This window comes from Syngnathoides biaculeatus, chromosome 19 (genome assembly GCF_019802595.1).
Source record: "Syngnathoides biaculeatus isolate LvHL_M chromosome 19, ASM1980259v1, whole genome shotgun sequence".
Taxonomy (NCBI): domain Eukaryota; kingdom Metazoa; phylum Chordata; class Actinopteri; order Syngnathiformes; family Syngnathidae; genus Syngnathoides; species Syngnathoides biaculeatus.
In genome coordinates, this window is record NC_084658.1 from 8,838,768 (window position 1) to 8,864,707 (window position 25,940).

General features: G+C 39.2%; 2 protein-coding genes across 3 annotated transcripts; both read left to right on the top strand.

The window, feature by feature from the left end:
- Positions 1-328: 328 nt before the first annotated feature.
- ccny (cyclin Y) lies at positions 329-22,500 on the top strand. 2 transcript variants are annotated; one of them, XM_061805274.1, is made up of 11 exons: positions 329-1,063; positions 13,725-13,799; positions 14,434-14,454; positions 15,463-15,497; positions 16,004-16,104; positions 16,206-16,241; positions 16,875-16,932; positions 17,381-17,500; positions 18,593-18,759; positions 20,450-20,612; positions 21,122-22,500. In XM_061805274.1, the coding sequence occupies exons 1-11, from the start codon at positions 910-912 to the stop codon at positions 21,236-21,238; spliced, it is 1,047 nt and encodes a 348-aa protein (XP_061661258.1). In that variant the 5' UTR covers positions 329-909; the 3' UTR covers positions 21,239-22,500. The 2 variants fall into 2 exon arrangements, with proteins under 2 accessions (XP_061661258.1, XP_061661259.1); XM_061805275.1 differs by lacking the exon at positions 14,434-14,454 and having other exon boundaries at positions 335-1,063.
- Positions 22,501-24,511: 2,011 nt separating this feature from the next.
- Positions 24,512-25,820, top strand: gjd4 (gap junction protein delta 4). The gene is made up of 3 exons (XM_061805900.1): positions 24,512-24,575; positions 24,646-25,392; positions 25,495-25,820. The coding sequence occupies exons 1-3, from the start codon at positions 24,512-24,514 to the stop codon at positions 25,818-25,820; spliced, it is 1,137 nt and encodes a 378-aa protein (XP_061661884.1).
- Positions 25,821-25,940: the final 120 nt, after the last annotated feature.

Below are 25,940 nucleotides of genomic sequence, written 5' to 3' on the forward strand. Positions count from 1 at the left end.
ATTGAAAATATTGAAATATTTATTCTGTCTCTATAATAATCATATCTTGAACTGTGCATGTGACGTGTGGGTGTACAGAATTTTATATGAATTTAGCAAGTATTAATGCCACTGTATAGAGAAAGACTAGCACCAACCCTTACTTTGTGACAGATATTTCGGGTTCCCACTACGCGTTTCGTCTATATGCGGACGTTCACTGCATTAGACACAAAGTCCGAAAACTTTATGAACAAACGTTTTTTTTTTTTCATAAACTACGTCCGATTTTTTATAAACCTAATGTAAACTTCACTTTAACACATTCAACATGGCGGCATCTGTGCCGTACGATTCAGCGCCGAGGGTGTGTCTACGTATATCAGATGTATATTGGGACAGAAGGGGAAACATCCCCGATGCGTCTGAGAGCAACACGGCAGCGGAGGAAGCCACTGATGTTCACATATTATTGGCTACCATGTAGCATCGATAGCGAGACAAATATTTGCCGAACGAGCAAAAGTGACATGTGTTCCAGCTCGCTTGGGTCGCAAGAGCGTAATAAAATGATTTGGTGAAAAAGAGGAGGGGACGCTCAATCTGGAATAACAAGACGAAGGGAGTCGTCAGACAGAAAGCTAAGTGTCTTACATGGAGGCACATATCTGCCCTCGCTTGAAGCTTTGGAAAGGGCGCTGGCCTGCTCGTCACCTCTCTTAGCTTAATTTAGCATTTTAGCCGCATTTAAATGGCTCGGAGTCATCAGCTAAGCGTATCCTAGGCCGGGGAAAGGGCGTGTAACGCGAGCGGATAACGGAGCCAGTTTGTGGTGGTGTCTCTTTGCATTGCCGCCCATCCCTTTCCTCTTCCCCTTACCAAGAAGCAAAAGTTGTGTCCAGCGACTCGCGTTGATTGCCCAAATTGGCCATGGGGAATACACCTTCTTGCTGCGTGGCGTCGAGCCCCAAACACCGGCGGAACAACCACTCCAGACTGGAGCCCTATCGGCCGGAGCCCGAGCTGAGCCGGGAGGATACGGGCTGCAACCTCCAGCACATCAGCGACAGAGAAAATTTGGACGGTAAGAAGATGCTGATACGTCTTCACTTGTCCTGGTGACTTATTTAGATTGCAACATTTGTGCGAAGAACCCATACATTCGTGACAGCAGTAAGTCCTGTCGGCTTCTTTGGCAGCCACCACAATTTACAGCATCGAGAAATTCCAATAAGGTTGCAAATTATCTCCATAGGTGACGTCTATTTGCATACAATAAGGCTTACACCCATATATTATTTGTATATGATATAGGTCTATTTAAGAGATTAAATGTTACCAAAAGTAATGGGGATATCAAGTGTTTAAGTTATAACATCATGTAAGATTTACATTTGGTTTGTTTGTATCAAATATCAAATACAACAAGTTATTACTAAATTAAATGTATTCCCATTCTGATATAAAGTGCAGTAGGTTTCCAGTTGTCATGTACCGTGGCTGCACATCAGCTATCAATCAGCTTCCTGTGTCTTCAAGATGCTGTAATAGGTATTAAAACATCTTTGTATACACAGCCCATAACCCAAGATGACACTACTGTTCATTAATTAATGTGAATAATCTGATAACTTTGTGGGTGACCAAATGAGACACCACGTGACCATTTAGAATGCTTTGATAATGCAAATCCTAATCGATGGGCTACTGACAATTAGCCGAGATGTCAAGGCAATTGTAAACTTTTAAACAACTACCACTTTAAAACACACAGTGCAGCAACGCATACAAAAAAGGTGCACAACAATACGGTCACGCAGTATATTCTCTCAGCTTTATGTGAACAGTGAGTGTAACTGGAGTCAGTTCTGTAGTAGTTTCTTCTCTGGCTCATTCTTGCATCTAATTATGTTGCATTCCTTGAGCTAGAACTCATTGGTTTCTGCCATGTTGCTACCCAACGTGGTCCTACACGGAATGCAGTGGATGCAAGTCTAAATTTGAACTTGCAGAATTATTAAAATGTCTTTACTAACATGAAATGTTAAAAATATGCGTATCTTTTACGAAAAAAAAATAGAGATCTGACCAGTAATGAGAATCAGTTTTCCTTTAACTTCCTGGTGCAGTCACAACAACGGGAAAGTGAATGGACTGTGTGCAATCGTGATAAATAGTTACAGAAAACACTGTCCAGTGTCAACAAACAATGCTAAGATAATGTTACTACTGTAATCAAGCTGGAGTTAGCCTCAGATGCTATATTAGTACCATGACAAGCTTGTTTGTAATTTAGTGTTAGCAGTTTGATTTTTTTTTTTTCTTTTAGGAATTTACAGTCAACTAAGAATTAAGAAGTTCTGCTAAAAGTATATTTTAAAATCAGTATATTTAGATTTCATATGTAGCTGGCGGTTGCTAAAAAACATATCATGAGCCACGGAATCTCTTCCTGTTTCCTGTCTTTGTATTAATATAACATACCTACAGCAGCCAGGGCAATTAGCTTCTTCCTCGACAGCTGTGCCATGTTGTTTGTTTCTGATTCATTAAGAAATAACACTAAGTTTATGTTGTGCCTCAAAGTGTTATTTCTGCCTAAGAACACTGGTGTTCGCAGTTTATTTGTTGCAGTGAAGGCCAGTCATCTAATTTCCATGTCTGTCTGAGTTGCTAGCTGTATTTTCTTGCAATTTTCCAAATTAATTGCGTTCTGGTGTATATAACGGTGTGCAGCGGCCTACGTCTCTGGTTCTCCCACAAGAAGGTGTTAAAATCCTTTATTTCAGTGATATAATAGTGAATAATGACTGGAGGGTTAATCTTGGTGGTAATGCTTGTGATGTAATTTGCTCAAAAAAGAATTGTGCCCTTTGAGATAGATGTCCTTCCTTGATAAGAGGAAGTGCGGGTTTCACAACATGAGCAAGATTAAATAAAAACCAGATAAAACCCAATAATCAATGAACCATTTTTATTTTCATACCAAGAAAAAATGTCATTAATCACAGCCATTTGTGTTGTTGTGTTTTTCTTGTTTGTAAATTATCGGGATTACAAAAACTCACAGACTTCATTTTATGATTGTTTCAAGAACTGCTATATAATTCATTTCCCTTTGCCCAAGAAACTACGGTATGGGGAACAAAAAGAACTTAATTATCCAAAGCATACCACATGTTACGGAGTATGTGGACAAGTGTATCTAAACTGTTGCATTTGAGGGCCCCACACAGAAAAATCAAAAGGTCACTTCAACTTCAATTTAAGTACATTAAAAACAATCAATCAAGCAATTATAGATATTTTATATATCAACTTTATCTTTGGTGAACAATCATAGCTCTTTGTTAAAAGTGCTAAGGCAATCTTTTTCAGATTGTGGCGTGGCTCTGTATCCGACTCGAATAGAGCCGCCCCTGAACTGAAAAGATTCCTTTTTTTAAAGCAGTTATTTGAAGATCAGTAACGTGATATGTTCACAAATCACAAATTCACATGAAGCAGAAAGTGGAGGAAGCCATATTTGCCTTTAAACATGAATCTTTATTCAGCAAAGTGTTAGGAAGGTAAATTTTATTTCAGTTGTAAGTAGTTAAGTTTATTATCTTTGCCAATACGTTTTCACAGCACAATAATTGTTCTGGCTATGATTATATGTTGTTGCATGGAATTATGTACAAAGATATATTTATAATTAATAATTTAAAAAAAGATTGAGTGAAATCAGATAATTTTCCATGTCATTCCTTGTTGCTCTCTCACACACACACACGAGTGTGCCACGGCACCCTGGCTTGGAATTATTGTGTTAGAAACTAGTTTAAGTACAAGTATTAATGGCCCACCATCAACACAGACTTGCAGAGTAAACCAATGTATTGTGCAGATTTTAAGTGGAAGATTTTTTCAACGGAAAGTAGCACATAAATCCAGTTATTCATTTGTAACAGATTGTGGGGCCTTTGTGAAGTTTTGCACCCTTTGAGTGTCGTTTTTCAGTCGTTGTGTCAATACACAAAAAAGCGCTTGTTTTTGCGCCCGCTGAAACTAGCATGTGATTGGAAAAAGAAAATCATTCATGAAAACTGCTGACACTGATGACGCAAGAAACAAAGCACGCTCGCTCATCCCAAGTATAAATGATCCTTAGCACAAATCAGCACGACTGTAAACCTGATTTGCTCAAGCAGTCACCCTCTGCCTATATGTTCCCTTGTTTCCTCATTATTGAACTAACTACAGCCAATGATACATAATTCCTGACTCTGGTGACGACTAGTGGTTTATTCCCATTTATGACTTTTTGTGGTCAGCTGCATAGCTTGTGCTTCACAGCATATCACACTTCTTGTCAGGTTCTAATACTATCACTCCCCCAAACTGGTTTGCCACTGCCAATGTGCAGGTCTAATGGAGAGTTTATATTGTATGACCTTTATCACCACAAAGGTTCATAATGTACTGTTTCCTTAAATCTGCTGTATATTTATTCCAAAAATATTTTCAAGACATCATCTGAAACAACACTACACAGCCTGCCACCTCAATGGCTCTCTTTCTCTACTGTTGCTTGGAAGTCACTTCTGGTAGTTTATGAATGAGTATTGGCCAAATGCCAGCAGCATAAAAGTGAGCCATAAACTACTAATAGGCCGCTGATACCTGATGTATTGTGGAATCCGCGGGCTTTGTATTCGCCCGGCACTTTCCCAAAACATACATGTAATGTTAATTAGATTAATAAATCTAAAGTGTGCATGACCATGACTGGCTCCCAGCCCAAGGTGGACTCTTGACCAAAGTCAGCTGGTGTAGGCTGCAGCTCACACTTAACCCTTATAAGGACCAGCGGTATAGAAAATAAGACAAACATGAGCGCAAAATCCCAAAATGAAAATTCTAACATTTGATTGACTGGGTTTCCAAGCCATAACTTAAAATTGCTATTTAGTATGGCATCCCAGTCAACATAAATTCCAGCGACTCACTTTTCCAAGGATAGAGCTGTACTGTACATGATGAAACGGAATAATTTCTCGATGACTGGATTTTAGTCAAGACTTACATCTGTAAATGAGCAATTGCTCCAGGCACCAACATTCCTCTCTGCCTTTATGGTGGTGTAGTTAATTTGTGGAGCGCACATATGAACATATTGACGAGTCTTTCTAGCAGGCTAATTGAAATCTGGGCATGGATTATTTATGCCTGGTTGATGAGCCTGGGGAGTCTCCAAAGTACAAGTTCCAGACGGATTGACCTACATGTACAATGTACTCTACGTGGGTTATCGTTTGACTTGGTGAGGTGAGAGTTGGGTGAGATTTTAAATTAATAAATATGCACTCATTGAGGTAAAGTTGATTTTCACTATTAATGAAACGATACTGTAGATTAAACATAGTTTCACGTACTGTGATCATTATAAAGCATTCCATATTTGTCCTTTGAAATTGTGTTTTTAGTAGAATTTCCGAGATTCAACAATTGAAAATATTCCCCAAGACAGTCAAACGAGAAATTTAATCACTCACTTTTAGGGTCCGACTGTTGCTATCATAAAACCTGTATTAGTGAAACATTAGATGGATATTTTCTAGTCAAACTAGACAAACCACTCTGTTTTCCTGTCACAACTTACCCGTACTCTGTATACAGTAGAGGGTGCCCAAGCATGTTGTTGTTTCTACGTTCATGCATGAATGCAGCTGGCAAATAATAACTAAAACACTGTCAGGCATAAATACAGTAAACCCTGGCAGCGCCTGGCGTCTACACCCTGGGGATGGAGCAAAATGTAATTGATGCCCCTGAGAAATGTTTATAATTGCCTATATTAATTGTTAAAACATTGCCTCTACCCCAGACTACGCCTCCTAAACGCTCAAAATCCATTTTACAACCTTGTTAAATTGAAAGGTTTACTTACAGATGATTTGATTTTCAAAAAGATGCAGCAGGAGTGGAAGGATGCTGGTGTCTATATCACCTTCGCAATGTGTAAAAATAGCAATTGTCGAAAATAACGAGGCCTCTGTTATGTATTAGCTTGAGCTTTTTGATAGCCACTCAGCAGAGCAATAGAAGCGGCAATGATACTCTTCCGCTGAAAACTTGGGTAAAGTGTTGCTCCTTCCCCTCATACCAAGATGAAGAGAACAAATGTATCACTTACCCATACTTCCTTGACACCAATTGCTGCCTTCCTTTTTTCTGCCAGGGCTTTGGCGTCATTTTATGGCAGTTTAGGATGTTGCAGAAAGAGCCAAAAATATGCCCAAATTCTGCAAAGGATATATTCCACAAGATAAATGAATGATTTGTGAATAGTTGAACGCAAAAAAGCAGGGGTTCACTGTATGTCCACATTTTTTTGTGTCTTGAATCTAATGTGCCTCTCTCAGTTGAAATGATCACCAGCAGATTTTTCACTTTTATTCTGATGATTTATTGCCATTGGTTTCTCAGGAATGTCTGAATCAGGGCTTCACAATGTTTAATGCTACTGTCAACATCTGGCAGCTGACAGGACATGTGCAATCACAGCCTTACACTGCCACAGCAATTGTGGGCTAACATCTGTGGCCAAAGCTGGCTTACTGTTTATTTTCATTATTTTTTTTACAAAATGGAAATGCTCATTTGCATGGCAATCTCATGAAAATTTCGTTTCAACACATGTATTACACAAAGCGTCATATAAATACAGGTTCACGACAAGATTATAAGGTTGCAACCTTAACCCAGGGCCATGTGGAGAGAAGGAATGAATACACGGGGGCCCACCTTAATCGCTTAAGTTGGCCAATGTCACAAAAGAAATCATGTTCGCACTGACACAAAGTTTTCACCAATCATGTTTAGACTAACATGGAAGGGACACTTCCTCAAGTTAAAACAATCATATTTTGTCAGTAATAACATTTTTTTGTTTCATAAGGAGGCAGTCCGTACCATGTCCACGGCAAAGCAGACTTATTAATAATGCATGAATCTCCCCGAGAGACTAAAAGAAAGGAATGAGAAAGCAATTGTCTTGCCTGCTAGCATACGCTATAAATTGGAGGAGGTCTGCTCTTTGTACAAGACGAAAAATGTGGTTTATACAGTTGTTTTAAAATCTCACATTCTATCATGAGTGCGACTCATTGCATAAATAGTGACGGTGAGTTGAGAAACCATTAAACTAGGAACAAACCTGATTTCTTTATTCAGGCAATACTTGAGCATTATACATTCTGTGTAAAAAATTAGCTATATCAAGACCCCTCACAACTTCAATGTGATTCATAGCCTTACGATTCAATGCGCTTGATTATTATTCACCCTGAATTGATGGGCATTTTCCCCCCATATGTTTTTTTCTGGGTCATATTGAGGCAGCGTTGGGACAGTTTCGGTCATTTGCACGTGTCCAGTGCATGAATCAATTATTCTGCCACCCCGAATTGTGATTTTATTTCTACTCTCATTAAAAATAGAGACAAGCACAGTATGTTTATATACTGTATATTTTTTGAAGCAAAATATTTGAAGTTGTCATGTGATGGCTGTTTCATTTTGTATTTGTATTAAATACATTGTTGGCATTGTTTTTTTTTTAATGACAATTCAACTTTTCAAGTGAACATTTTTTTTAACTTTGTGATTGTGATCGGCCCCAAAAATTCCGATTTGTGAGACTGAGCCTAGTATATATATATATATAGAGAGAGAGAGAGAGAGAGAGAGAGAGAGAGAGAGAGAGAGAGAGAGAGAGAGGAGAGAGAGAGAGAGAGAGAGAGAGAGAGAGAGAGAGAGAGAGAGAGAGAGAGAGAGAGAGAGAGAGAGAGAGAGAGAGAGAGAGAGAGAGAGAGAGAGAGATCTCTCTCTCTCGAGAGAGAGAGAGAGAGAGAGAGAGAGAGAGAGATGTTTTCCCTCCTTTATTGATAATTGTGTCATCGATATTCATGGCGTAATTAGTATCGTGGTTAACTTTGCAACTCCTACTGTTACAATTAAACAATTGATTATGGGAGAATCATACTGTAAGTCTGAATTAAGCATACATAGTAAATTCTTGCAAATTCTTAAAATTCCCATTTTAAAAGATTTATTTCTTAATATTCCCCCCAGTTCCTTACACTATAATCTATCTCACTCCTCTATGTCATGTCAGTGGGACACAGCTGGCTGTCCACCCAGCTGTGGCTGCATACTCCCCACCCCCCTGCTTTATTTTTTTTAGATTCTATGTAATTGATGTAATTGGTGTCACTGAATTCCATGCTTGGTCTTCTTATGTTCGGTGTTTCTAATGTGTCTGTTCGTAAAGCAACTACATCCACCTGTTTACCTTTGTTTTCACAAAATCTTTTTGTAGGATGTTTTGCCGATCACTCCCCAGTGAAAATCCCTACTTTTGTTATTCATTAGAAAGGTGTACATTAGATATGCTGCACTGCTGGTGTTCGTTGTTTCAGCAATGCTATTATGTGTGCCAGTGTCACTCTTCTATCAGGCTCAGCAGCAATTAGTAGAGTGAAACAGGGGGGCGAGGCAGATTTAAAGACAGCAAAATCCTTTGAACGTCCTGCCTCCACCATCTGAGTCTCAAGCCAGCGTTGCCTAGTTACAGTGAGAAGATGTGGGGATGAGACGGTAGTGAAAATAGGAGGGCGGGTTTGTGACTCTGTTGGATGCAGAATAAATGACTACCCTCGACTTGCCACTGAGTATGCAACCCCTACACATCCTTAGCAGTGAACCCTCTGTCATTACCCCTGCTCCTTGTGTGGTGGAAACATGTATGCTTTCAGTTGCAGCATCCATCTTACTTATCAGTCACTGAGAAACTGAGCATATAACACTGCAGCAGAAGGTCAGTTTAGTATTAATTAATATTAATTTTCCAAAGGATTCTCATCCAATCCAATTACTAAAACTATAAAAAGGAAATTTGTGAATGTTTGATATTTATGCACAGTTTAAGATACCTAGTAACACAGTGGATATAATCAGTCAACAAATATCTCAAACACTTGGAGAAGTTGTAAAGGCAATAGGATTTTGCTGAGGAACACTGAGGAGGAGGTCTGAAATTAAAAATACATGTGCAAAACTGTGGCTAAAAATAGATCTTGGACAAATAAAAAGCATCTTATAAAGAAACCCAATTTTTGAAGAACCATAATTTTTGAAGAAAAACGAAAAGATCACATTATAAGAGGATGTGAAAATACATTTTAGGGAGTGAAAACAAGGAAGCAATGGGGAAAAGTGGAAAGTCTGTCGTCATTGAGTTTGAGGGGGGAAAAAGCTTCCAAGGTCAGTAATTTTTGATTATATGAACTACAATCTATGAGAATATATTCCACCACTGCTTATGTTCCAGTATCAAAAATTATGGTCTGTAAGATCAGGAAGGCAGAGGGAAGTAGCTTAGCTCATGTGGGTGTATGTGTGCACATCCTCTTGTAATTTGAGGATTGGCTGTGTTCAGAATTAACCAATAACATTGAAACTTCTCTCAAATGGAATTCAGCACACTATTTGAGGTGCCTCTGATTCAACCTCAAAAGTTCAGATGTTCTAATGGTTTTTTCCTGGCTTTTTTTTTCTTGCAGTAGCCCTGAAGTTTTTGTGCTTAGACTAATGGGTATTTTGGAATTGTTCATGTCTCCCTCCACCTTTACTAAACCAATAGTTCCAGCTGAAACAAAACTTTTTGTTCGCACCAACATTTTGGAATGTGTACATATACATATTCCTGCATGCTTTTGTGAGATTTCAAGTCTTTTTTTTTTTTCCAAAATGTAGTCTGCCATGAATGGTTTCTGTCTCCTCCTACCTAACCCATAGTCCAGTCAAATGAATAAGATGAGAGAAGGTTGTCACATTCACTAACCGGACCAAACTTTGCTGTTGCTGTCGGCCTCTTAGCAGCCAGCCTTCCTGATTAGTTTTTCCTTTATTGTTGTGTCAATTTTGGAGCTTTAAGTTCTTGCAAATGTAACTGTTCTGTCATATTTTTTCCATTTGATGATGACTGTCTTCTCTGTGTTGCATGGTATGTTTAATACCTTGTAAATTCTTCAGTACACTTCTTCTGGCTGCTACCATTTGAACAATGCTGTCATTTAGAACGCAAACTAGTTGAGACAGATTCACCAATACCTAGGCCCGTTTCAAAGAATGCACTCCATATTGCCTCAATTACCCCAAGACACAACTGACAACAAACAAAATTATAAATTATCATGCCATGCCGTGTCATGTAATTCGGTGAGTCACAAATTCTCGTGTCAGGTACACTGTATACTGTATCAGATAAAAGCTCACCTGCTGTCTACTATAATCTCATCTGACATGATCGAGAAACAACCTGGACTTATAAACAACCTAGAGCAACAGTAGAACAGTATTTACTGCCTGTGTCCAATACGCTCTTTCATTCTACTTTTTACCACTGTGACAGAGTTATTACATCCTCTTACATCCAATTTTACCCATCCATCAAATTTAAAAGTAATCAACAGCTCGGTTCCACATCATCACATTGGTATACATGGCCAATTCTGGTGAGTGGAAATGTATCATTATTCTCAGTGAAGGATAATAGGGAATTTTAACTTTGTCCATTTTGTGAAGCCTACCTTAATGGACCTTACCAACCTGTCAATGACTTGTACAATAATAGCCAATCAGATAGCCGCATTGTCTTAACCCCTGCCTTGACACGCCCCTCTCGCCATATTGCCCCACAAGCAATGCTGGTTGTCAGTAGCGTGCGCTTGAAAAGTTAACATTACGAAGAAAATGGTCCTCTGAGGCACTTGATATCCTGCTAGGTTACAAGGGGCGAAGTTGATTAATTTTCCAAAGCCTAAAACACAGTTGACGAAGTGTCTATGATGGATTAAGGCTTGCGGAAGAGCGCACGTACAACTAAATGTGAACAATATCAACAAACACAAGGCTATATGTTCGAAGGTAAGGGAGAAGTATCTTCTCTGAGGTTGATTTAATTATTATCAGTGCTTTATACATCGCAGGAGAACAACTTTCACTTTGTTAGAGTATCACTGACCTGCCAAATCAAGTGTGTAATGTTTTATGCCGAGGAGTCGGGTTAGTGATACGTAAATGCATGATGTCATCCAAGAGAAGTGTCTATTTGCCGATTTGTATCACATTAGACTTTTGAGACAGAGCACTGGGTTTAATTATGAGCAAAGTCAAATGAATACACCCAGTTATTTGCATAATGTACACCTGTCAAGGCTACAATGATATTACTCATGATCTTTCCAGGTAAAAAGTACTCGCCCTGCTTTACACTTGCAGTACAATTCCACTATTTTATCCTGTTGGATTTCAATATGAAGTTTGTGAGGCGTCAAGCGTTTTTGCATCGATCGCCAACGTTTCGCTGTGACTCTGACATTGTGTCCTGCTCCGTCCATAACCTTAATTCTGTGTACATATCCTTGTGTGAAATAGCTGAGACCTCTCTGTAGAACTCTCTTGGACAAGTCTGACGCATTTGGGGAAAAAATATAGCCCAATATCATCTGGAATATGGAATCGAGAATCAACTTCAAACATGTTCTGTTCAGTCGCCGTTTTGGAAGCTTGTTGGACATGATAACTGTAAGCTAAGGCAGCGGAGCTCAAGATCGCCAGTCGGAAAAGTCCATTGTTCTACGTCTTGAGGTCTTTTCTCCTTAATGGACTGACTCCACTTATAAAAAGACACGGTGCAGCGCTATACCGGCAAATCTACTTGTGTGGGGTGTTATTTCTCATCTCCACGTTCCTGTCAAATCTCACAGAAGAGAGGTGTTTTCTGATCTTTTTAACGTGCTTCCCCAATACATTCCCCCCAACATGTTTTCTTGTTTCATCTGAAGCAAGAGAACCAATATGTTGTTTTTGCTTCTGAAAACTGAAAACTGTTTTTGTAAAACAGTAGAACTGCTGAAGTGAAAGGCCTTTGAGATTATATAATTTAGAATCTGACCAAAAGATTTGGGAAAAGTCAGGCCCAAAAAGTCTCGCGGTTGATTCACTGTCATGCATGACATCAGGGGATACCTTTACATATCTTGCAAGATTTACTTCTTGGTTTTTAGAGCCTCTTGTGGGGCTTTAGCTCAGTGAAAATCGACATCGACATTGTTTTGTCTGTGAGGTCACTAGTCTACAATATGACTAAGCGAAAAATAACAATGCAGTAAAAACTGAATGGATGTTAGAGAGTGAGTTGCATTTAGTCCTTCTTGCATGAAGTTATTGTAACTTTTGATTTATTTATTTTTTTGTAAATTTACTGGTCATCAGCATTTTATGATGGTGACAGTTTGACTCTGGCACTGATACTCATTATTTCTTACTGTCTTGGGAAAAGTGTATTGTAGATATGACCAAACCAAAAGTTGACCAATGTCCCAGAAAATACGGTCTTTGGAGTTGAAGTACGGCTTACAAGTAATTGCTTCTAGTTTTACGACCATTTGTATTTGCTGCAATATGTTTCTACCACCCCAGAAATTCATATCCTCTCCGGTTCTTGAAACGCAGGAAGTTGGACGCTTTTTTTGTCCTCCCCAAGTTGGAGGTTGGAAGAAAACGAAAGGGAGTAGAGCCACACCAAAGGTCACTGACACCAGTATATGAGGAGAGTCATTTCCTGTCTGAAAGAATGCAGCCGTTGATTTGCAAATTCAGTACAATGTTTCAGTTATTCGTGACTGATTTGATTCAGTAATCCCCTCCTTCCAACAGATGTGAACATCATTTAACCCTCTTTTAGTGCTTGTTGCTTCTTCCCATACACAACATAGTGTGTCACTTCCTCCTACATTAGTCAGTGTGTAGCTCTCGATGTTTCCTTTGAGGCTCTTCAAGTGGCTCTCGAACACAAAAAGACGGGAGTTCAAAAGGGTTTCACACAATAGCTATGTCTTGGATGCATAACCTGCTGTGTACCCAAAGAGGCTGTGTGATTTTGGATTTACTGAACGCCACAGTTATTGTCAGCATTCGCGTTGTCATTTTTGTCCAATACTCTCTTCAAACCAATCTCGGCCAGTGGGTTTTAAAGTCATCGCTCATTTTTTTATGCTTTCTTTCTCAGTTTTACCAACTTTGTATTCTTGTATGAAGTTGTGCACCCTTTTCATGCTGATTTCCTTCTGACCTTCAAGTGTGTCTGACCTTTCCTGTTTCACTGACATCATCTGAGGAACCAGAAAGCTGTTTCCAATGTGTCCGGTTTACACTGTTTGGTGTTTTCCGCAACCTCTGAGAATTGGATGAGGTCCATACCTTCATTGTTTCTTGCTGTGCCTGTATTGATTTTGTACCAGATATTAAATCTTCATGGTTTAACTGAAGCATACAATCGCAAAAAATGTGATATGACATTGCAGTTTAGGTGTGATTGTGAGGCTCATGATACAGAGAAAATCTACAGTACAACTTTCTGCTGTTTGCTCAAGAGGATTGATTTTTACAAGCCGTTGTTTACAATATGGTGTCGAAGCCATCTGGTCTGACTGATTGTTTCTCCTTTCAGGTACAGTAAGTCCATTAGACCAGGGCTTAACCCCTCAAGCCACTGATCCACCTTTTTACCCTGCAGTGAAAGTTTCCCTTCCAAAGTGTAGTGTTTTCATTGTGCCAAAACTCTGATTGACACTTTTAATATGAAGAATGCATTCAAAGCGAGGCCAGGCTAATATTCTCTCTTCTATTTTCAGATCTGCCGATGGAGTATAATCCCTCTGACCATCCACGGGCCAGCACCATCTTCCTTAGCAAGTCCCAGACTGATGGTGCGTTTTGCTGCACGAGTGACCCACTTTTGTCTGTGTTTTGTAATTCCATGACAAATGAAATGAAAACTCCATGACAAAAAAATTTAGACGTATGTATTGGCAAGTCCTCAACAATTGTCCTCGTTTATTATTAGTCATTTTTGGGGGGGGCAATGATGTACATTTTTAGGTATGGAGTTATAAAAAAAGTATACTTAACTACCGGTACACGAACATCCTCAGCAGTCCTCATCACTTTTTTTTTTTTGTTTAAACAATGAAACAGTTTGATAACCTTGGATAGCTTTTTTTTTCGCAGTGGCAGAAATATCCCCTGAAATGTGATGAAGTTCTTTTTAGGTGAAATTCAGTAGAGACGTATGGTAATCTGCTTAATGTAATTATAAGAGCCTTAATATTGTTCCATTTGCAGACACTGTGGAAAAGCTTGTCTGCTGGGATACAAAATCTAATTTGATGCAATGGTCTTTTATTAACCTCATCAATATCTCGTCTCAAAGTCTCCCATTTGCTAGAGAAAGGAGGAAAAATTAAGACAAAAATATAGTAAAGAAAACAAAAAGCATCTCTTAACTTAATTTTGTGCATGTTAAGACAAACAAGGCGACAACTTGGACTTTTGTCTTTACAGTTGCTGTCCACAGCAAGCGAGGTAAGGGCACGGCTTTGTCTGTTCACCAACGGCAGGTGGTGTCGTGCTCACTGTGCTTCTTCTTGTCAACTGTTTTTTGTGCTTGGAATGCAAAATACCGCTTTTTTATGGCGTGTCTTCGCAGCAACTTTGTGTGTGTGTGTGTGTGTGTGTGTGTGTGTTTTGTAATGGTCTGCATGTTTTGTCTATGAGATGATGTTTTCTGAATAGGGCTGCAGAGATTTTAGACAACATATTTTGGTCACTAGAATGAGCAATTTTTACTTCCTTGCCCTTTTTAGCGTTGCCGTTACTTCTGATTCAACCCCTGTCAAAAGTAACCCGTGTGACTGATTTTAGAATTGGGAAAGCACATTTTGCTTTTGAAATAGTGTACTTGTCTTTTTACACAAGAAAATCAAAGGTGAAAAAACAAAGAAGCTCCACTGGTGTCAAAGGTTTACCTCAATACATCCAACAGATTCAATTTATGTCAATACTGCTACTAAGCCTTAGTACTGTATTTCAGTAATTTCAGCATTCCCCCCACCCCACTATTAATGACTTAATTGATTTATTTTTAGTCATTTTGGCAGGTCGATGCCATCTTAACATTTGAATATGATGAATGCAAGAGAGATTCAAGAAAAGTGTGTGTGTGTGTTTGTGTGTGTGAGAGTTTCAGTCGGTAAGCACAACAGTCTTTCAATATGTAAAAAAAAAAAAATCTTGTTAAAGCTACAAATAAAAATCAGGAGTTTGCACTTATGTTCACATATCTTTTTACTAAAGTTGAGAGAAAAAGTCAATCATTGCGATCTTGCATTGTAATGTAAAATCCTGTTTAATAAGACAGCTTGCATTATTTATTGTATAGTAAGTGTTGATTTTGACATGCAGTGCCGGTCAGTACGTTTGAAGAAAAAAAGACTGAGAAACCTTGGATCAATGCTCCCCTCTGTTGGTTAGGGTATGGTACTGCTTTTAGGTGACCATCTTTGTTAACCTATTCCATATCTTTCCTTGCAGTTCGAGAAAAGAGGAAGAGCCTTTACATCAACCATGTGAGTATGCTGGGGGGGAATAAAAAACAACTCGTGTATAAAATTTTAAGGGAGTTTTCTCTCAAAATCGGATCATGATTAAATAATTAAATTGACAGGTAAATGTTTCTAAGGGTTGTGGTACATCGTGTGAAAATGGTAATTGTTGTCTTATTTTATTTTTTTTTGCAAGTTCACACACATTTCGGAGAGCAAGGTAAACCTAACTAAAATCTGACCATTGTCCCGTGATGTCTCCATTATTTTAACTACACATCCTCTGTGTTCTCTATCATAGATCATGTAAACCGTCCACCATTTGGTGTCATTATATCACTATATGGCCAAGTTGTACCACAATAATTCCATTGTATTACGATATGATTCAACGCTCGACTGTTTCTAAATTGTATTTCAACATTCTCCATAACTGTTGTCGTTGTATCCCCTCTTCTGACTGTGGTCCAAAATGAAAAAACTGAGAATTAGATATGCGCATCCTTTTTTCCTTTTTTGTATCACAACAGCATCATCCAGGCCCGTTAAGAAGGAAGTACAGCTCATGTTCTACCATATTCCTTGATGACAGCACTGTCAGCCAGCCCAACCTTAAATACACCATTAAATGGTAACTGGATTTTCTTTAGTCACTTTACATTTTTTCACATGCCATTATGTGTATGTGTTTTATACATTTACTTGTAAGTTAATGGTCTTTTGTTTTTCCAGCGTAGCCCTTGCAATATTCTATCACATAAGGAACAGGTAAGAAACTCTTTCATGCGATTCTGTCTTTTAAAAGTGTGCACATTCCTGACTCATATCAGTGCTAAAGTTAAGAACGCAAACTTGCAAATTCTCTCTTGTTTTATGATTATAACTTGATTTTGTGGGAGATGATTGGCAGCGCGGTGGTACAACTCATTAGAGTGTTGGTTTCACTATTCTTAGGACCAGCGTTCAAATCCAGGCCTCACCTGTGTGGAGTTTGCATGTTCTCTCCGTGCCTGCGTGGGTATTCCCCGGGCACTCCGGTTTCCTCCCACGACCCAAAAACATACAACAATTATTGGACACTCTAAATTGCCCCTAGGTGTGATTGTGAGTGCAACTTGTGTCTGTCTCCATGTGCCCTGCAATTGGCTGGCAACCAGTTCAGGTTGTACCCTGCCTCCTGCCCAATGACAGCTGGGATAGGCTCCAGCACTCCCGCGACCCTTGTGAGGAAAAGTGGCTAAGAAAATGGATGGATAGGTGGATGGCTGGATGAATTTTGGCAGATCTGAAGTACAAAGTCCAGCTAAAAGGTCCATTCATGGATTATTGAACTCGTAGTACACGAGGCAAATGTTAAATGAATGAATGCCAGTTTGATGTTCTTGCTGTCTGTTATTCCAGAGAGGTCGACGGAAGAATGTTGTTAGACATATTCGATGAGAAGCTTCATCCACTGTCGGTGAGAGAACAGCTGCATGTACAGTGTATTCAAATTATTGAAAAGCTGTTAAACAGTGAAGTGAGGGGTATTGTTTTGGAGTCTGAAAACTAAAATGTTATTTCTTAAAAGACAAAATTTTGATATACCACTCTGCAACTGACTGGATCTAACTAACATGGGATGCTAAGACTTTTCATTCACATACAGTTTATGGTCATGAAGGGTATTTAAAATATGGTTTTGGCTTTGAATCTAGACAACAAGCAGTTTGTGTGAATGCATGCTTTATTTGACAAGAGAAAAATTTTTTTGTAGTAAATTATGTAAATGTACATTACACAAGCTATAAAAAATATTTAAGAGAAAAAAAATGCATCATACAAGTTTTTTTTCATTATAATAATTAAATAATAGTCATGCAAGTAATTATTATTATCACCTGATGTCCTTTACACTGTCACTGCAGAAGTCCGAAGTTCCTCCTGACTACGACAAGCACGATCCTGAGCAAAAGCAGATTTATCGCTTTGTAAGGACCTTATTCAGTGCCGCACAGCTCACGGCCGAGTGTGCCATTGTCACATTGGTGAGTGCACGTGCTGTAAAGGTGTGTAGGTTTTTGTCCTGACATTTAGAGGGAGGTTTGAGTGAGGTATGTTGTACCTTGCATTACCTTTTGTTATTGCATTCATTATTAAATTCTCCTTCCCTCAATAGTTTGTATGCAATGTGCTGGATGTTAGCTTTTATTGCAAAGGGACATTTTATTGGGAAATTTGAAAAGGGGTTTTGTACGTTTGTCCACTTTACCCGACTTATCTGCCGAGAAAGTTGTTTTCACATTGTCACCCATGTCTCTCGAGGCTCAAAGGTGTGGGCTCAATATGGCTGACAAATGTGTGAAATTGCATATACAGTGTATCTGTGATAGCACCACCACCACTGAACTGTATATAGGAATTTCTATTTGATTTAATCAGATTTTGTAAAACGCTATTTACCAAAAGTAGGGTTAAAGCTAGGATACAGTGTTTTAGTCACTGAACTGATATAAAAAATCAACCCCTGTGGGAATATTTTATATTTCCTGAGAAAATATTTTGTATTATAATGTTTTTATTTCCTATTCTTGAGTCTTATTGGAAGTTCCAAGGGTTGAAAAAAAATTCTTAGACAGTCTCCCCACCGGGCAAAAATCAGATTTTAATAGTATTTTTCCCTTTTGCTTATAGAAAAACATAAATGAGTGCCATTATTCAAAATGACTTTTGACTTTTGTTTAGTTTCTCCATCTTCTTTTGCTAAAACACAACATATAATGCTACTCTCATCATTGGAGGTTGTATAAAATATTTGGTACCACGCATGAATTGCACTATAAATTTCATCTACTTCCTTGCCGAGATAGCTTCTAACATATTGCACTGCCTCAAGACACTTCACAATCTTGCTTCTTGCGGCACAGAAAATACACATTTTATATTTCAAAGTCAGAGGTTATTTAATTCATAAGCAAACAGTATTGTAAAAAAAAAAGAAAGAAAAAAAGTATTGTAACCCCAAAATTTTCTTTGATTACAATCATTCTCTATCATTATGGGGACACATGACTTAAGAAAACAATGCCGACCTTAAAAACAATGCAATAATTAATATTCATGTTTATATTTGTCAAAAGGTGTACTTGGAGAGGCTCCTGACCTATGCTGAGATTGACATTTGTCCCGCCAACTGGAAGCGTATTGTTTTAGGAGCCATCCTCCTGGCATCCAAAGTCTGGGATGACCAGGCTGTGTGGAATGTGGACTACTGCCAAATTCTCAAGGATATCACTGTGGAGGACATGTGAGTGATATGAAAATATTTCACTTCATAATATGTTATTGTAGTCTAAATTGAAATTAGTGTGCATGGAAATTTTTGAGGAAGATGTGAAAAAAAAAAAAAACCTCCTAGGTGCTATCCTGGGATAGTCTATTAAGTACCCAGACTGAAATCTTCGAATGATATCACTCTATCAAAACTCATTTTCATGCATACAAATTTTAGAAAGACTTTTTATTCTTAAATGTTACTGAAACTTGATGAAAGCTACCCTTAGATAATTTAGTAACTGCAAAAACTGGAATGGTTGAGAGATAAAGGGAATTGTTTTTTTGTGCGTTTATTTATGCTTATGAAAATTTACAGTTAGTGATGGTCACATATATACAGTTTTCAAAAGGATTTCATCATAAAATGCTAATGCTGCATCACTGGTAACATTAGTAACTGACAGAAATTGAGTGATGACTCAGCAGTTTCTTTCGGCTTGTCCCTTTTGGGGTCGCCACAGCATGTCATCTCAGATGAACGCACATATTTGAAATTGAGTGATGACTAATGGGAAAAAAGTAAAATACTTTGAAAGTGAAGGCAATGATATTTGCCTTCTTGCTTGTTTCTGTCTCAAAAGTGTTTTACCATAATTCCTAGTACTTCATTGAAAATTGAAGTGGTAAGCTGGCTTGTTTGCAGCTGCACTCTGCTGCTCTCAGCAAGCACATACACAGACACACACACACACACACACACACACACACACACACTGGCGTAAGACATGATGATGGTTAAATACTGTATTAAGAAATACACAAGTTAGCATTACAATATTTGACAGCCATTACTATTCCTGCACTTTTGCTTAATTTAATGGCCAAATCCTAAAATGATACCCAGCAAGAGGGTTTCATAAGGTCATATGGTGTAGGTCAGCTATTATAGTATTTTCACAACCCTACTGGACAACGGAAATTGCAAGATAAACTCAACTGTACAATGTTCGTCGGTGGCCAAAGGGACTATATATGAAGTTCTGGATCTCCTTAGTGACAAGCACCTTGAGAACCAGCACATATGTTGACCTCTATTCCATGTCTTCATTGGTGGTAATCTTGTCAGTGTATTCTGAGAATGAACATGATACCGTAAATATGTTGCCACTACTCTGACCTTTAACCCCTGCTGTATTCACACTTGTCTGCACCGTTAGTTCTGTGAACCTGTCCTTGGCCTCAGAAATCCCTCAGCCATGACTGTAATCCACCTGTTTTGGCAGCCTGCCTGTACGATGAGCCAGAAGTGCATGTGTCCATCTGTGTGTGTCTTTTTCGAGGTCTGCTGCAATCTCAGGTAGCAGATGACAGTGACTGAACATTTGAGTCCAGATTTCCTGGGGAGATCAATTTCCATTCCCCAGAGACCCTAACAGATGGAGACAACCACATCCACCCTCGCCTTGCATTGTAAAATAAATACACCCGGACCAGAATAGCTGGATGATTGCCACAGTTAGAATTGTTAGGCAGAGTTTGGTTTTCACCATGGCTAAATTTAGTCAGTGTGTTGCTATACCACTGTGAACGAGTGGGGGTGGCTATCGAAGTGAAAAATCAAGCTGAAATCCGTGTAACAATATAACTTAAATGGACGGAATCAAAGAAGTAAATGGACGCGGTTGTTTTCATTTAATCAGCTCTTTTAATTTTCAACCAAGGAACGAACTGGAGCGCCAGTTTTTGGAGCTGCTGCAATTCAACATCAACGTGCCGTCCAGTGTCTACGCCAAGTATTACTTTGACCTACGGTCCCTGGCAGAGGCTAACAACCTCAGCTTTCCTCTTGAGCCCCTCAGCAGGGACAAGGCACAGAAACTGGAGGTGAGCAGTGGCTGCTAATACTGAATACTCAATGAGTGTAGTTCAGAGAAAGACATGCATACATACAGTATTATTCCACAACTCCTAATGTGAACAGCTCCTCTATCAAGTTCAAACTAGCGTAGTGCATCACACCACCATACTTAAATGCCCTACCATGGATAAAGAAAGATGTCTGAATCTTGATACTGAGCTGATATTTCATTTCAGTCACCATAAAAAAAATCAAGCTTTTGTTTTTTGTTGCTTTGTGACATTTAATTAAAAAGAAGGACCAACATCAGAAATATAAACATGAAAGGAGAAGACCAAAATACAATACATATACTGTATGTTATGTTTGTATATATATGAATGTTCCCAAACACAATGCAGTTGATGTTTTTGATGAGGAGATGTAATGAGGCCTTGAGTTTGACACCAGTCACAGACAGTATTTTGCATTTTTAAATGTTGCAATGTGTTTTGTTTTCCCTCTCCCTCATTTTTCTTTTGTTTTTAACCTTCAGGCTATATCCAGGTTGTGCGATGACAAATACAAGGACCTGAAGAAGCTAGCAAAGAAGCGGTCAGTGAGTGCTGACAACCTGTCGGTTGTGCGGTGGTGTCCAGCCATCATTTCCTAACAATGGCCGCCAGCAGCACCGTGGGAGTGATACCTGTCAGCTGACTCTGCCTGGTTCTCAGGCAAACTAGGCAAGCATCTGTCCTGTGGATATGTGGGTCTGTTTGCCGGATGGGGCACACAAACACAATCTGGCACTTTTACAAAGCGAGATTGCACCTCTAGTTGTTGTAAATAACACTGCACTGAACTGGAACGGGCTGAGCGGAACGGAGATGAAGTGTGTGAGTGCAACAAAATGAAAAAAGTGCAAAAGTTAAGTTAAAATGCAGCATGTGTGACCAGTGACGTCGGAAGGGATTGGACAATACGAAAGTAGCAGCATGGCTACATTCCTGTCATTTTAAACAACCTCTTTCATTTCTCATCTTATTTTTCCAAGTTCACAACCAGTTTTAAATTCTAAAGTTCTCTTCCAGTATATTGTTATTTTTTTTCCCCTGCTCATTCCCAATTCCATACTACACAAGGCTGTGTAGGACTACACATTCCATTCTACATATCAGCACCTCCTTCTTGTTTTCTGCATTTTACACAGTGTTGATTTAGCTAAAAGCCATTCACCCGGCATTCCTGCTTCGTGAGCCAAAAGTGTCAAGGAAAATCAGTGTTAAACTTCCATTTGACACTTTGACAGGTGTGGAGAACTTAAAACTTCCGAGTTGCTCATCTATCTCAGACATTCACTTGAAGCAATATTCATGCATTGCCTCATTGTTGCATTTGGGTCGAATGAAGCATGCATACTCAAGGAGATGGACTCTCGCACCCATTTCAACTCAGAGACGTACTGCAGAGGTCATGTTTTTACTTTATTCACTGCCATTGTCCTGACCTGTGGTGCCTGTAATAAACTTCGACTCTGATACCACTGAGGAAAACAACAAGTAACTAACAAATAACTTTTTACCCCTACTGCATTTTGTATCGTTCTTCCTTCTTATGAAACAGCACAAGTGAACAATCTGTTTTCAGAAGCTACTAAAAATATGACTCTTCAGGGTAGTTTTATGTTCTGGAGACGAGCTGAATGATATTATTAAATGTGATAATTATCTAACACTGCTCACACAGATTGTATACGTTTTGCTAAGTTGTCTCTGTATAGTGTACATACAGTGCCATTGTGCAGGATCTGCGGTTTTACTGTTAGAATATTTATATTAGATCTGTTTCTACTGTACCAGGTGGACAGCAGTTATGTGACAAATCATTCAAAGAATCTGAAGTATAAAGATTTCAATGGGAGCTACCATCAAAGAATTGTCTTGTTTCTTATTCCAATGTTTTCGAACTACAGAAAAGTTGTTACTTCGTTGTGTAAGGCAATACAATAATAGGCATACAGTAAAATCTTTTTTTTTTTTTTAGACCAAGTTTATGGGAGAATTATCTCATACTTTATTCAAAAATAAAGCAGCTCATGTTTGGAGTACTACACTGGGAAAATATCTGGAAAGTGAAAACATACTTTACAATATACATTTTACTGGATATTGAGTATACAAACAAAATATATTTTTAAAAGAAATAATGATATGAGATGAATATATAACTTTACCTTTTGGTTGTCAAATACATACAATACATCCTCAATTTGATTTAATCTCTCATAATTGCAATGCTTTGCAAGGTCATTATTTTGTAGGTTAAATTTTTGTCCTCAATGTTTAACTTCCAGACCAAGTTTAATTTTTTTTCCCCTTGAAATATTTGGTATAAAAATATGCCTGCATTATGTAGGTAGTTAAAAAAGTACGAAAATTGTTTCTGTTCAGTAGCTTTCTTGTTAAAAATAAAACCCCTTTAAAGATAAAAAAAATAGTGCTATTATTTTTGACGCAATATGTCAAAGAAATTGGACTTGCAACAAGAAAAAAAAACATTTTATTTCTGATGAAGGGTTAAGTCTAATTAGCAATAACGTTTGTAATTAATTTTCCTTGCCAAACTCTATACATACATATACAAACAGTCAGGTCCAGATTAGGTCAGTGTGATTTCAGGCTCTGACCAGCAGGTGCCAGAAAGGAAGACTGGATTGCACAGTGCTAATGTTTTGAAAGGGGCTGTTGTAATTTGGAGAGAGAACATTTCAAGATTGTGTCACCCACACTGATTGTGTATGTTTATACAGCCTGATGTAATGTTGCTAATGGCCCAGAAACAAAAACGTCCATTCCATATCCTCAAGTGTGCTGGGTTACTGGGGTGGGGAGTACTAAATGCCTTTAGTCTCTGTGGCATCCTCTTGACTCATCTCTACTATCGAGGTGTGTTCTTGGTTGACTGTCTGTCATGCCGTCCACTGAATTCTACCTCTGCATAATTTCCTTTTACTTGGTTTTACCTAGATGTCCTTTTATCAGTCTGCTAGCAGAGGTGGCATTGTTTATTTTTAAAAAGTCGACTCCTCGAGTGATCGTGGAATTCTGTTTAGCCAGTCAATCATTTGTTCTTGTTTGCTCAACTAATCTTTAATCAGTTGTTTGTCTATATTCTTTGCGGTTATTATTTGAAATCCTGCACCACGTCCTCTGAAACCCTGTGCAAGAATTAAAGTATCATAGTTTGCAATAAACCCAGCGTTTACTTCTTCAATTCGGCTGCCGTTATGCCAATAAATAACGTTCGATCTGGCTTTTGTGTTGCTTGAAATGGAGTTGAATTTATACCAAATAATTTAATTTTGAGTCCAATTCAGTGGAATTTTGCTTTTTGCGTGCTTACCATTTGTTAAGCTTGGTCCTGAATATGATTTATTTTGTCATACTGCAAGAAATGTTTCACATTTTTATGCTTTTCCTAGTTTGAACACATTTGACATTCTGTTTGGATTTCAAATGTGTAAACCACAGAGGTTTGTCGTCCTCCTGTAAGGACGTCCTGTGGCCCGAAAATATCTATGCAATGCCACGCAGGACAGGGACATGCCTTTGCAACTGTGTTAAGAATAGATCCACAATGGGCCTTGCTCCCGTCTTCTGTTGTCCCAGGACAGCCAGTTGTCTGCTGGGGACTCTGAGAGAAGGAGTTCGGGATTATTTTTCCCAATTTTCACTCTTGTCACTTTTGGGGTACTCCTCATGGATCATGTCTGACGTTAGGAACAGGAACCTTGACTGTGTTTCACTTGGATATGTCCAACCAGTGTTTGCTTTAGGTGTAAGAGAAAACTAGCGGTGACAAACGCTGAAGTGTTGCATGGGGAATTAATCCAGAGGCCTAGAACTTTGGGGGCCTGGTGGTTTTTTGATGACTGGGTGGACCGAACATGGCGGGATCCAGTACATCGGAAATCATCTTTATCTCCATAAGTCACAGCATCACCTTAATAGGTGAGTCGGTGTTTAAATTGGTAACTAAAATGTTCAGGACCCTTCTAATCCTGCAATTCTTTTAATTCAGGAAAAGTGTGGTTCATCGTGATGATCTTTCTGCGCGTCCTCATCCTCATCCTTGCTGGTTACCCTCTCTACCAGGATGAACAGGAACGATTTGTATGCAACACCATTCAACCAGGCTGTGCCAACGTGTGCTATGACATGTTTTCTCCGATATCCCTTTTCCGCTTCTGGCTGGTACAACTCATCACCTTAAGTCTGCCGTACATCATCTTTACAATCTATGTGATCCATAAGGTGTCAAATGGCCTCACCGTAGCCGTGAGCTCCACGGGTCCAGGTGAAACTGTTCAGCTGTGTAAGATGCAGCAAGAGCTGCTCATCAAGACAGCTGGAAAAAGGAAGTCCTCGAGAATGGAGAGGGGGTCGGTCCGATACTTCACAGGTGCATACATACTTCAATTGATGTTACGGACATTTCTGGAGGCTGGATTTGGAGCTGCTCACTACTACATGTTTGGGTTCTACATCCCCAGGAGGTTTCTGTGTCAGCATCCTCCATGCACCACCCAGGTGGACTGCTACATCTCCAGACCCACTGAGAAGACTGTGATGCTCAACTTTATGCTTGGTGTGGCGGCCCTATCTCTCTTCCTAAATGCTCTGGATTTTGTTTGTGCTATCAAGCGCTCCGTAAGGCTGAAGAGGAGGAGAAAAGTCTTGGAGATTGTTTATGAGGAGGAGCACAATTTCCTGGGGACCTCGAATTCAAATTCTTCCTTGAGTCGTCAAACTCGGGAAATAAATTCTGGTCAAAAGGGGATTTTCCGTAAAAGGCAAGGCAGTAAGGGGTCTTGTGCAGGGGGGGGCTTGGGAAAAATTCTGGATCCACCTTCTCCCCATCACCATTCAGAACCTCTGAGCTGCAACACCAATGGAAACAATGGCTACTCTGCTTCCCTCGAAGAGGCTCTTCAGAGGGAAGGTGACGGGCGGGCTCTCTGTCCCTTAGAGCCGACGGGGACTCCCAAAGCCATTTGTGTTAACAAACGCAGCAGGCTCAAACCACCACCACCACCCAGGCGGGACCTTGGGGTGTTACCACGACCCAGCAGAGATGAACCCACAGCAACAGGAGCCTGTGCAAAGAGGATTGGTCAGTACACTTTGGTGGAGCTGGGCAGTGGTGCAGAACTATCTAATGATGAAGGTCAGGAGAAAAGATCCGAGTGGGTGTGACTTTTATTTCCCCCTTTACTTGCAATGTTGTTATGCAAGATGAGACCAAGGTAAATAAAAAGTGAGAGCAACTTGAGATCCAGTTTTACATAGTGGCAACAACTGTTGGATCCCTCGCCG